A 14,208-nucleotide genomic window follows, 5' to 3' on the forward strand; every position below is an offset into this window, starting at 1 on the left:
GATAAATTCCTCTGTTGATATGCAAATTCCTTTGTCAAGGCGCTCTTCCTCCCCTAACCCAGCTTAAAATAACGCTGCCAACCTTGGTGGTGTTCATTCAGACGCTGTCTTTCCGACAGACCTGTTCTTCACCTGAGGACAGCTGCTTGCGTTGTGGCCAAACGTCGTGAGAATTGTATTTTATTATGTTTCATTTTTATTATTTTATTATTTCCCTTCTACGTGACTTTACCGAAAGAACCAAGAAGATTCGAAGCATCTACGATTAGATGAGATCTGTTACGTGCGGCTTTATTGAAATGTAATTTGTTGCATACTTAAATTTACGCCGCAGATTATACAATACGTGTGCACAGTTTGGACCGATGGACCAAAACAAAAATGAAATTTTATTTAAAAAAAAAAACCCGAATCAGGTGTTCATTTTATTTTGGTACCGCATTATCCAATTCGACACACATTTCTCTTTTTAAACAAACTATGGGGGGCAGAGGGTGGGGGGTCTTTATAATCCATTCGCCGTGTGTGATACCATCTGTATAACTTTATTGACACGGGCACAAGTTTGGGTGGGTGAGTCTTATTTTCCAGTCGACTGAAATCCGGGAAAATATGGCAACTCACGATTTCTCCACGTCAAACGGTTTCTGTTATTCTTCAATGGCAATTGGAGAGAAAAAAGCCCGTGCGAGGAAGAGAGGAGAGGGCCCTAGCCTCGATCACAAATCGCAACCAATAAAACCACAGAGACGATTCGATGCTGCGTAACTCATACTTTTTTTTACTGTAAAACAAATGTACGGAATGAACAACAGATGTACCCAAGGCTACACAACAGAAACGATACAACGCACTCGCATGTAATGCGGAGTGTCTGTTAATCATGTATGTACAGAATACAAAACAAGCACTATCAGTAGCATCATTATGGAATATGGTCAGAGTAAATATAACATAACGCGTACATACATAAAGGCCATAATGCCGCTGGTTATGATTATGCTGTTAATACGCAAAAGCCAAGGAAACGCAAGCAGAACAGATATCAACGTCGTGGAATTTAAAACAGGACAGCTATGAATTTGGTAATTTTACGTTGTTGTCGTTATACGTATAAACTTGATAAAATATTGAGGATGAAAAGCGTCGGCGTAGGTGTATGTACAAAATTACGAAACGTTATGTTATATATAAAAATTAGAAAACAGTACAAATATTTCAAACATTCCAACGTACCTCAAAACAAATTACACTTTTTTTTAAACGTCGGGCAATAGTGTAAACAATCGAAATAAATGCGGAAAGTATACACACCACCCCACAACGCTGCGGACAACCGTTACTGCCTGACCCCTCACCCTAAAAGTCCATGGGGCCCAGGGAAGCTTTAAGTGAATGTTGGTCTCACACTCGGCGAGGCAACTTGGACGCGTTTTTGTTTGGTCCAAATCCCACAGATGAAATTTAGATGTCATTCACCAAATGTGTGTGGGGGTAGAGTGATCACACAGTGGCGAGCACACCGTGCTACAAATAGAGGGACCCAAGTTCGATTAGATTCCTGGCCCACGGCAAACAGCGGAGAGTAATATCTTAACCGATTCTGGGTCAGGCCCCAACTTTCCTCCCTCCTAACTTGACCAACCCACATAGACCAACCTCGTCGAGAATGGTCATACAGATCCATGACCGACACAGTGCGGGAATGCCTTCGACCAATGGTGGATTGACGGTTGAATGTTATTCGGATGATTTAGTCTCACAGGGCCCATGCAATCGTTTGCAAATTACATTTGCAAGGTTTGCAAGTTACAATGAAAAAATGTTAATTCAAAGGTTGTCTCGCAAATTCACTTTATTGTGGTTTTAACGGCCATATTAAGGCATAGGTATCATGGGACCTTAGTGTCAGAATCAAAGTATGAAAAATAGTAGATTTTACACTTTATGGCAATAAAACAAGTGTTAAGATGGTCAAATACCAAGGGTAAAACCTATTATAATTATTGATACTTTGATACTGGCAAAAGGGTCCCATGATATAGCTACTCACCTTAGCTATAAATGCTCTGATACATGCATTGTCTTTGTACTGTTTGCCTTTTTGCGTTCTCTGGTCTGACACAGGTGAGGCGAGGCCATAGAGAAGGCCATCTCTGATGTGGGCCAATCAGTTTCAAATACAATGCATATATTATCAGTTTGTTTGCATGTTCACCACAAGTACGTGTGATTCATACTTGAGTCCTTTATAAAGGAATAGGTATCACCACTAAATCATTACCAGTTCAGGTGGTACCCATCTCTGCTGCATCCAACGTTTAAACAAATGCTGCTGGTTAAGTCTGGAAGGCCAAGAAGACCACGAGATATTTAATATGCGGAGACACAGGAAGGCAATATATTACCCAGAATGCGTAGGTATTTTTAAATAAAATTCCGCAGGGCTGTTCTATCTTCATCATAGCAACTGTGAGGATACATGCCGACACAGCTGTCCATATCCAAGGGGTGGCAAAAACAATGATAACAAAGCTATTAAGTGGGCAAACGCCAACTTAATTTAGCGACTAAAAAAACCCAAACCTAAACGTTTATATATATTTTTGGGGGGGGGGGCGGTGGGTAGGAAATGTGACAATTTATCCAACCGTAAAAAAAAACGTGTTTAATAGCTACTTGAACTAAATTACAAACACTTTCTTCCTGTTCTTCGGTGAAGGCTGCGGCAGTTCCACCTGCTCGCTCGTTAGGAGCTTCGCGTTACAGCGGCCGCGACGACGACGTACAAAACGGGCGGGACTACAAAGTTCGCTTTACGTTCCATGCGCTATACAAAACAAACATTTTGCTCAGCAAATTATGCAACAGATTGTCGTTAGCTTTTATTTTATTTGCAGGCTGTGTGCAAACGCACACTCATTCAGTTGGCAGAGAGAGCGAGAGAGAGAACGAGTCGTCCTCGCGTCCAAACCCATCCATTCCGTCACGGTTAGCAGCCGAGGAGAGGGGGGGGGCGTGATGAGTTGAGGGGAACACGACGCACGACTGGGTTGGGGGTTTATTTCAGCGATCGCCTGAAGACAACACTGCAAGCCGCGTGGTGAAAGAGGGCAGGGTGTGCCGCATTAGCCAAGACACGCGTTCAGTTTATGAGCAATATATTTATTTATTCGGACGGCCGTCCCCCTGCTTCACCCCCTCTTCCCCCTCCTCGTCGTCCTCTTCGGTGGGTTACGCATATCGCTCCGCTAATCGTGCTTCTAGCGGTCACGTGAAGCACCGTGAGAAAACTCCATCGATGCATCGACGCGGGCGACCGTACCGTCTCCCCGCCGTGCCCCCCCCCCACCAGCAGTAGGGAGAAACCCTCTTTCTCCTACGTGAGTGGACGGGGCCGTAGGAGATAGACCAGTCAGGTGGCGGAGGGGTCGGGGTAGGATGGACCCACGGAGGGACCTACAGACCGAGTGGTTTAACGAAATTTGACGTGGGCCCTGATGCGAGGAATGAAATGGGGCCTCTCCCTTACTGTCCAATATCCCAGAATCTTCATATCCTGGCACCTGGGCCCCACCACCAGTGCAGCACGATGCGCCGCCTACACCGCTCGAGATAGCGACACCAAGTGTACGGAAGAACCTACGGACGGAGAGACCCATGGAGGGGACCCCCTGAGCGCATGTCAGTAGCTGTAGGCATCTGCGTAAGTGGCGGCGCTCGCCAACTCCCCGACATACGTGGGGAGGGGCGGCGGGGGCGGCGCCGTGGTGGAGTCGTCGAAGTGCGAGAGCGGCATGGTGGTGCCGTCGCTGGGTGCTCTGCGGCACTCCGACTTCACGAGAGGTCGCTGGCCGTCCAGGAAGGCCTGCGAGAAGACCACCTCCGGGTCGCACACGAACTTGTAGACATACCGCTCGCCCGCCACCTGCGATGGAGGGGGGGCGGCATGAGGGGGAGGGGCTTTAGGGGCTGCAGTACAGGTACTTGGAATTTCAGAATCAGAATCATTATTTAGGCAGGAGGAATCTGATGAGCTATGGAAGCTCTTATTTTTTTATATAGATGTCGAGTATGGGACTGCCCCCCCCCCACACCTACAAAATGTGTGTGTACTGTATATATACTTCTTTGGAATGGTTGAAATATAATAATGGAGCCCCCGTAATATATATCCTATTGGTAATTCGCGACGCTACGGCTTCATGTGTAATGTTACCAGTTATACAGCGAAATGAAATCGTTTGTTATTTAAATGTTGACTTAGTCTTACAATTCACATAACCAAGGTCACTTCATTATTATTAGTGTTTGTTTAGCCACGGAAAGCATCACGGAGCCTCATGATTCTTATTCAGGAGGGTGTTGTGGATTAATCGTGTACCTGAGATTTTGACAAATTAATAACTCATGAATTTTTCCTTAAGCCCAAATTAGTAATCTAAAAACCAGTCATACATTCATTGTTATTCTTGGAAATGCTTATTAAAAGTTACGTGCTTAAACCGAACAAACGTGCTCTGGTTAATCCGAAATTCACGTGATCGCTCTATAGTACAGTAGTTACATATCTTTACAACAGTGGGTGGCGTTTGATTGATGTTCATTGGAGTGGCTCTTCTTTAATCCACTTCGTGGGCCAAGCCTTCTGCGTGGGAGCAGGAAAGTGTTATCACTGAGCACGCGCATCATAGACCGGCCGGTCGTTCGCATTCGTTCTCAATCGAAAGAGTACCAATCGAAATCGTCAGTTGTGCTTCATTTCGAGTAATTTATCCGATCAAGTTTTAATTCACGAAGCTGCACGATGGCAGAGAAAAGTAAACACTATTGATACCTACATTGGGAATTTGGCATAGAGAGATCCGCGGAAAATAAATAAATAAATATATATTTGGATTGTTCGTGATTTTTAATTATTCACTGCAGTCCTCCTCGTCATTCGTGTGGACAATCGAGTCAACTGCACTAATTAAGCACAGCCTACATTATTATTTAAGCAGGAGAGGAAATAAACCCATTGAGACACGTGGAGCAGCATCGGCCCTCTTTTTCAAGGGAGCGAGATCCTGGGTCAAGACATTTTAAGTACAGGAAGCACTTGCAAACGTCTTAAATGTAACCAAGCTAGTCCAAGTGTTGCCAATAATCTCATACACAATTTTAACAAGGCAAAGTAAAGAAGGGGCCAATAGCACTTCAATATTATGAATAAAGAATGGAAGGCAACTTGTGGAAAGGAAAGTTACTCGATGGGACAATTAGGAGGTAATGACATTTTAAGAAGGTTCTGAATCTACAAAGAGACCATCCCTAAAACGGTAACACCCTCGGGCCCCCCCCTTCTCCACCCGCTCCTCTCCCCTCCATAAAAAGTAACATGGCCCAGTGTGCAGGCACGACGCGTTTGAGCAGTAATCTCGCGGGAACTTTCCAATTACGAACACGGAGTGCAAAAAAACATTTAAGCTGAGAATTACAAAATATGTATTACAAGTCGACATTTTGCACAAGACGAAAAGGTGCCGTAACAACTTCTAATTAGTGATACAACTTAACCAAATCACAACAGAATTATCATTATCATCGTCATTTTTTATGAAAGTATTAGTGGCAGAAAAATAGCGGAATGCCTCTGGTGTCGCCGTCAAGACGCACTGGGGAGGGGGGGGGGGTTCGTATTCTCACCGAACATATTCTGGGTCGCTAACACTCCAGGTGGTTGGTGACTAATAACAGCGGTCTACAACTTTTTAGACGTCGTCTGCTTCAGAGATGAAATGTGCTGTTTATTATGGATTTTGACTTGCTGAATTCAAATATGACAATTAAAACAAATGATTGGCTACTGTTCCCAAGATATTTAAGTTTTTACATTTCACGTTTATGTATATTTTGTAGAGTTTTACTCATAAATTGTAAACCTAGGGCTTTTCATCTGTTTATGCTTTACATGATAACATGTCACCTGTCCTATTCATGTGACACTTTAAAAATCAGCAAAAGGGTTATATAAATGAAATGTATGATGAAACAAAAGGCAAAAAACTATTATGTATATGTAGTGGGTTCGAATTAGGTGCACACACACGCAGCTTGGAGGCAACACTATTTATTAAACGGTAAGTAACATAACGCTGTACATGAGGTGGTGACCACCTTCCTCAACTCACTAACACTCTGGAACGCGACACAGACTGGACCAGGCAGGCAACGGCCTGCCTGGCCCAGGACGACGACTCGGGACTTGACGACCGATGATGTCTTCACTTTGGAGTACAGTACAACCCCTAGCACGCGTTCACACCACGCTTATATCTGCTTTGGCGTGGCCGGCTCCGCCCAGGCGTGGCTGGCTCTGTCCAGGCCACGCCTCCCTTCCCAGGCCACGCCTCCCTTGGGGCCCCCAGCCCTCGTACGGGCCGACACAGTAGTGACCATTCTATGTCACTACATCACCCCCCCCTGTATAAACACACAGCCGTCCCCGGCTGTAACACAACTGTGAAACATCGAAAAGGTGTGCCTCCGAACCAGCAACATCAATAAATGACCGGCGACCGATAAGAAATACAATCACGTAATATATACAGAATCGACGAGGGTAAAAGGGAACCGCATAGAAAACGGGGAATTAACAACAAATATACATGAAAACTGGCTAACCCACTTACGCTCCAGCACAGCCTCCCCGTGAGAATCACTCATGCACCGACATGTGAGTGTGGCCATTGGAACGACGGCGTAGGCAATGAGCAAGGAGTCTGAGAGGCATGTAGAGCAGCCAGTCTTCAACGGCCCAAAAGGGCACGGCCCCTCCCCCCCAGGAGTCAAGAACAGGAGGAGCAGGAGTAGCTGACGCAGGCTCCACTCCCTCCCCCCCCAGTCCGTAGCCGGTCGGCATAACCGGCGACTCCAAGGTGCCAGGTAGATACTGCCTCCTGTGACGAGAACAACTCCTCCTGAGGCATCACTCAACGAACACTCGCATCCACTCTTCGGACATGACAGTCACCCGTTAGCACCCCCCCGCTTTTCCGACGTGGCGTCTCTATCCCAAACCCATGCACGTCGGCCCTATCGTGGGGGGAAATTCCATGTTACCACCCCACCGCCTTTCCGACGCGGCGTCACAACCAGTAGCACGCATCGGCCATATCGAGGGGGGAATTTCCATGTTACCACCCCACCGCCTTTCCGACGCGGCGTCACAACCAGTAGCACGCATCGGCCATGTCGGGGGGGAATTTCCATGTTAGCACCCCACCGCCTTTCCGACGCGGCATCACAACCAGTAGCACGCGTTGGCCATATCGGGGGGGAATTTCCATGTTACCACCCCACCGCCTTTCCGATGTGGCATCACAAACCAGTAGCACGCGTCGGCCATATCGGGGGGGGGAATTTCCATGTTACAACCCCACCGCCTTTCCGACGCGGCGTCACAACCAGTAGCACGCGTCGGCCATATCGAGGGGATTTTAACCCAGTCTCTCTCCAAGACTCGCATCGCAGCATATAGCTGTACCGACCGAGCTGAGACGACCCATCGTTCACTCACTGCACAACATGCACCCTAACAACTGAGGGATACAGTCCCAACGTAACGGGACAACTCCACCTGAACACTACGAATCTCCAGCTCACTTTTTAAACGCGCCTCGGAGTGTCTCACTCTCCGGGCTGTCAGGTCAAGCCATCAGACACAGCATGATGGGACCACACTCTCTGAGCCATGTGAGCGCACAGCACACTAGGCTAGACAAGCCACGGAGTGTCTCGATCTCCGGGCTGTCAGGTCAAGCTGTCAGGTCAAGCTGTCAGACACAGCATGACGGGACCACACTCTCTGAGCCATGTGAGCGCACAGCCCACTAGGCTAGACAAACCACGGAGTGTCTCGATCTCCGGGCTGTCAGGTCAAGCCGTCAGACACAGCATGACGGGACCACACTCTCTGAGCCATGTGAGTGCACAGCCCACTAGGCTAGACAAGCCACGGAGTGTCTCGATCTCCGGGCCGTCAGGGCGAGCCTACAGCTCCAGACGCACCACGGAGGGTGTAAACCTCCGGGCCGTCAGGTCAAGCTGTAAGCCATTACATGACGGGACCACACTCTCCGAGCCATGTGAGCGCACAGCCCACTAGGCTAGACATGCCACAGAGTGTTTCAATCTCCGGGCTGTCAGGTCAAGCCGTCAGCCATTGCATGACGGGACCACAATGTTCGTGTTAGACACGCAACACTCACTGGGCCATCCTGGTCAGGATCTGCGCCCCAAGATAGGTAACAGCCAGCACCACAATTCCAAATCCCTGGCAGCATGTCACCATCGCAATTTAACAGCATCACAACACACAATTTGAATTATGATCCCCCACTGAACTGATCCAATGCCGAACAGGTACGCACAATTTGTGACGATCCCGAATATTCAATGGTCACAACAATACACCTCACATCCCGTATCCGTACACATCATCTCCGAGACTCGCATTGCAGCATGAAGCTGTACCAACCGAGTTGAGACGAGCAACGCAATTTGACGGCAATTAACGGAAACGCACCCCCGATCCATGTAGAACACAAGGGGCATTCCCGCACAAAAGACATCATCTGTGCAACAACGGACAGGAACCAACCAGTGAGTTTGAAACACACCGAACCTGTCATTTCAAAATCCCCTTCAACATTAACCATGGGACTCAGGGCATTCGAATTTTGAGAGCAAAAAACTATACACAAACCCCATCGCCGAATTGATTCATACAGTATATGCAGTATACGAAGTTCGTACAGTCAATCATATGGAGCAATGCTCCCTCCAGTCCCCACATGGCAACACACCCAATCAATACTCCAGACAATCCGTACATAATAAATAATTACAAGCAAGTACCCAACAGTCCATACACTGTTAACAATTTCAAGCAAAGCTCCATTCGGTCTGTACCTTGGCAACAATGATGATTAAAGTTTCTGACAGTTACACGTGACAATCACGAGCAAAATTCCATACAGTATACACAATAACAATGGCGATTTCGCAACAAAACGATGTAACAACACGAGTCATTAACATGGCCACCTACAGGATATCAACGGAGCTCGGGACACCCAACAACGAATTAATCATTAACTACACCCAGAAGATACCGATCTCGACGCCGTAATTAACAACACTGTTACAAGCAGACACCCGCATGGAAGCCGCGTCAAATTATCACGCACACAACCGGACGAACACGCTCCGCAAACCAGCGAGTTAAAAAAAACACCCGCGATCGCAACCCGGCGCACGCAAGATGGGTGAAGTTATTATTATTTTTCTTGGGGCCGGGTGCTCGTCATGTCACGACTCGCCTGGCAACTGTGAATAGCGGAGGGCGGCAAGGTGGAGCACTGGGACGGCCCGAAGAATCTTTCATGGTGAACACGGCCTGCTCTTGCGAACCCATCCACCTCTCGCGCTCGAGCAGAAGACTGGAACTCCCCCTCCGCAGGCGTTGATGTCGGCGGGAGCGGCATTTCGGCAGCAGGAGCGGCGTTTTGGCGGGAACCGCGCCCCAACCAGCCGCCGAGTTGGCGGGAGCGGCGTTTTGGCGGGAACCGCGCCCCGACCAGCCGCCGAGTTGGCCGGAGCGGCGTTTTGGCGGGAACCGCGCCCCGACCAGCCGCCGAGTTGGCCGGAGCAGCGTTTTGGCGGGAACCGCGCCCCGACCAGCCGCCGAGTTGGCGGGAGCGGCGTTTTGGCGGGAACCGCGCCCCGACCAGCCGCCGAGTTGGCGGGAGCGGCGTTTTTGCGGGAACAGCGCCCCGACCAGCCGCCGAGTTGGCGGGAACAGCGCCACGATCAGCCGCCTAGTTGGCGGCCCCACCGCGTGGCCCGCATGCCCAGGCCTCCCCCGCCAGCCCCCGCAGAGACGACGGTGTCCTCTCCCCGCGGCTCCATCGCTCCGTTCCCGATGGCAGCGAAGCAGCGGTGCAATGCCAGTCCCGCCCCTCCGCGTGCAGCGCCATCTCTCTCTCTCTGTCACCGGGGCTGCCATCCCCGGGGCTGTCCGAAGGATGGTCGTCACACCGTCCCCGTCGTACGAAGGCGTCCAGGTGAGTTTTGTATTTGTTTTTCGTGTGCCCATTTTACTTCCCTAGGATAACACCTAGCAATATTTATATTTCCACAACTTCTGACACCAAATGTAGTGGGTTCGAATTAGGTGCACACACACGCAGCTTGGAGGCAACACCATTTATTAAACGGTAAGTAATATAACGCTGTACATGAGGTGGTGACCACCTTCCTCAACTCACTAACACTCTGGAACGCGACACAGACTGGACCAGGCAGGCAACGGCCTTCACTTTGGAGTACAGTACAACCCCTAGCACGCGTTCACACCACGCTTATATCTGCTTTGGCGTGGCCGGCTCCGCCCAGGCGTGGCTGGCTCTGTCCAGGCCACGCCTCCCTTCCCAGGCCACGCCTCCCTTGGGGCCCCCAGCCCTCGTACGGGCCGACACAGTAATGACCGTTCTATGTCACTACATATATATAAGTACATAGTTTAGTCCTTATTCAGTGTCTACTCGGCACTTCTTGGCTTGTCTCTTGTATTCATTAAATGGAGCATCTCTTGTTACTGTCCTGTAATAGTCTGCAAGCATTGATAGGCTCCATTTGCCCTGATAGCGTTTCTCCATTGTTGCAATGTCCCGGTGAAATCGCTCGCCATGCTCGTCGCTCACTGCTCTGCAGTTCGGTGGGAAAAAATCGAGATGAGAGTGCAATAAATGTATCTTTAGTGACATGTTGTAACCAAGGCTTTTGTATGCATTGAGGAGGGTTTACACCAACTCCCTGTAGTTGTCTGCCTTGTTGTTTCCGAGAAAATTTGTTGCCACTAACTGTAAGGATTTCCATGCCGTCTTTTCCTTGCCACGCAGTGCACTGTCAAATGCATCATCTCGAAGAAGTTCACGAATCTTAGGACCAACAAAGACACCATCCTTTATCTGAGCTTCACTTAAGCTTGGAACTTTTCAACGGAGGTACTTGAAAGCTGCTTGTCGTTTGTCCATGGCTTTGACATAGTTCTTCATCAGACCCAGCTTGATGTGTAACGGTGGTAACAAAATCTTCCTTGATTCAACAAGAGGTGGATGCTGAACACTTTTCCTCCCAGACTCCAATTACTGTCGGAGTGGCCAATTTACTGTGATGTAGTGGGAATTTCTCGCACAACTATCCTATTCGCAGAGAAAACAGCAGTACTTTGTGTATCCACTCTGCAGACCAAGCAAGAGAGCAACAACCTTAAAATCGCCACATAGCTGCCACTGATGTTGATCATAGTTTATGCACCTCAAAAGTTGTTTCATGTTGTCATAGGTTTCCTTCATATGGACTGCATGACCAACTGGAATTTATGGCAAAACATTGCCATTATGCAGCAAAACAGTTTTAAGACTCATCTTCGATGAATCAATGAACAGTCTCCACTCATCTGGAGCATGAACGATGTTGAGGGCTGCCATCACACCATCGATGTTGTTGCAGGCTACACGATCACCTTCCATGAAAAAGAATGGGACAAGATCCTTTTGACAGTCACAGAACATGGAAACCCTAACATCACCTGCTCGGAGATTCCACTGTTACAGTCTGGAACCCAACAGCTCTGCCTTACTCTTTGGTAGTTCCAAATCCCTGACAAGGTCTTTTAGTTCACCTTGTGTTATGAGGTGTGGTTCAGAGGAGGAGGATGGGAGAAAATCTGGGTCATATGACCTTGATGGTTCAGGACCAGAAGTTTCATCCTCTTCCTCTTCCTCGCCTGACTCAAGTGAGAATTATTCTGCTGCATTAGTCCTTCTCCGTGGGGTACTGGGTGTATAGTTGATGGAATGTTTGGATAATGCACAGTCCACTTTTTCTTCTTTGACACACCTTTCCCAACTGGAGGCACCATGCAGGGGTAACAATTGCTGATATGATCTGTTGGCTCTTTGCTAATCATTGGCACTGCAAAAGGCATAGATTTCCTTTTCCTGTTCAACCACTGGTGAAGATTTGTTGCACAAGTGTTGCAGCATATGTGTGGGGCCCACATCTTGTCCTGATCTCCAATTTTGCAGCCAAAATAAAGATGATAGGCTTTCTTCACCATAGTGGTTTTCCTGCGCTTTTGTGATGAAAACGTCACTTCACCACAAACATAGCAGAAGCTATCTGCTTTGTTCACACAAGTACGAGGAATCTCTGCTCACTTTGGCTAAACAGAAATGTGTCCCTTTGCAAAATCAAACACTGACAAATAAGAGAGCACGACACTGCATGATTTCTAGAGCTGATATAGGGCAATTTGTTCAGCAGAGGGATGTAAGCCTAGTTATGATTGCATCATCCATGACTTCTAGGAATAACATGATGCAATTCATATCATGTATGACACAATACCAGGTTCAGATTGCATCATTCATTGTTTTGCTCAAAAAGCAAGTACTGTCATAGATTTATTCATAGATCCAGTCAAAGATATATTTTAGTCATTTCTGGTTGAAATTGCGATCCCTTCCCTTTATAACTCACTTATTCTCCACCATTCCCAAGTTAAGGGTCGTATATCCTGACCCAGTAGCATATCCTGAAAACTAGAGACAATCAACAATTTTAAGCATAATTTTCATTCTTAGTGACTCAGAATGAGTAAAGTTGGACTACATTTATTTCGGAAGCAGTTTGGCTGTAGATCAGTGTAAGTAATGGGCGTAGCGCGATAAATGCGCTGGATGACGTGTGGTGGGTGTGTAAATATTCTCCGGGTTCCCGAACCCCGTGAAATGAATCTCTTTGATGAGGACGCGTGTCGCCTGTGCTTGCACGTACCTTCTGCATGATGCCCTTCTCGTAGTAGTACCGCAGGGAACGGCTCAGCTTGTCGTAGTTCATGGCTGGCCGATTCTTCTGGATGCCCCACAGCCGAGCGACCTGTGCAGAATAAAGCCGTGTTTATTTAACTGGCCACCAAGCTTTCGGGGGGAGATACTAACATCTGGAAAAAATTAGCTGCGTTTACGAAATATCTCCTTGCTTTAATCGACTCTTTGTCAATACTCCGACCGCCCCTTCGTCGGAAAACAAATTCCTTCGGAAAAATTAAGCACGCAACAACGAATTTCACCACGCACGAGCTGCCCGGGAGGCCAATGAAAGCTTGTGTGTGCGTGCGTGCGCGGGCCAAAAGAGAAAGCAGCAAAGTTGACGAGAAGAACAAAATAATTCACATCGGGGACCGCTAATTGAAATATGCCACCATCTGAAGAAATAAAGAGCTTATTGAAACGGCTCGTAATTACAGTGAATGTTTCAGTTGTTTTTTGGTTACATAAATTCTTAACACGAGCAAGTGTTGCTAGGAATAAATTAATAAATACTCCTGAAAGGAAGTCAGTGGTTCTGTGGTGGATTATTTTTTGTTTTAACCGACTTGAGTCTAGGGGCCGGAATTCGCCCACGGTGTCTCGGAGACTGTGGTAACACCCAGTGGAAGGCATTGGCAAAATGTTACCGCCAATCCGCTCATAATTGGGATCAGAAATTGTTACGGGCATAGTTGTGGGGGCAGAGGTAAAATATTCTGTATTTAATCTAATTCATGGTCAAGAGCGCGACGAGAATTAGCCAATTTTGTGGTCAATGTTTTACTGTCAGTCTTGCTGGATGTGAAACAAAACCAATTCAGCCAGCAGCCAGGACAGCGGAAGCCCCCTTTGCACTCGTGGTGCTGTAAGAAAATTCAGCTTCACAAAGCCACAATCAAGGCTCCAACCGTGGGGTTTGCCAAACAACCCAAGATAGGGCCCACAGGGCTTGGGAAATTGTTGGTGCCAGTTCTGTGTTTTCCCACACATCTGTGCGAAAAGTGCGTGCATTACATATTCTGCAGAATTTGGAGATGCAATTGTTGCTATTGAAATGTATTCTTTAAAAATATATTGAAAAGATGCATTTTTGTTTAAACATTTTGAAGGAGCAATACTAGTTACTCGTAATAGATATATGAAAATATAAAATATGTATATATATGGAAAGCGGTAGACAATAGATCTTGCAAATGAAAGAGGATCTAATTTTTTTTGTTTTACGAGGTGGAGCGGTAGCGTAGTGGATAGTGCATTGCGTGTGCACTGTGATCTCTCTGGGAAA

The 14,208-nt window shown here is 47.5% G+C and overlaps 1 protein-coding gene across 2 annotated transcripts in view; it reads right to left on the minus strand.

Moving 5' to 3' along the window:
* Positions 1–758: 758 nt before the first annotated feature.
* LOC144933391 (ETS translocation variant 1-like) overlaps positions 759–14,208 on the minus strand; it is a 33,533-nt gene continuing 20,083 nt past the window's right edge. For both annotated transcript variants that reach the window (XM_078858111.1, XM_078858119.1), the window contains 2 exons: positions 12,889–12,990; positions 759–3,928 (listed from right to left, as the gene is read on the minus strand). In XM_078858111.1, coding sequence (XP_078714237.1) covers positions 3,686–3,928; positions 12,889–12,990 — 345 coding nt within the window. In that variant the 3' untranslated portion in view covers positions 759–3,685. The remainder of the gene's footprint in view (positions 3,929–12,888; positions 12,991–14,208) is intronic.

The sequence above is a fragment of the Lampetra fluviatilis genome, chromosome 1, assembly GCF_964198595.1.
Source record: "Lampetra fluviatilis chromosome 1, kcLamFluv1.1, whole genome shotgun sequence".
In the NCBI taxonomy this organism is placed as follows: domain Eukaryota; kingdom Metazoa; phylum Chordata; class Hyperoartia; order Petromyzontiformes; family Petromyzontidae; genus Lampetra; species Lampetra fluviatilis.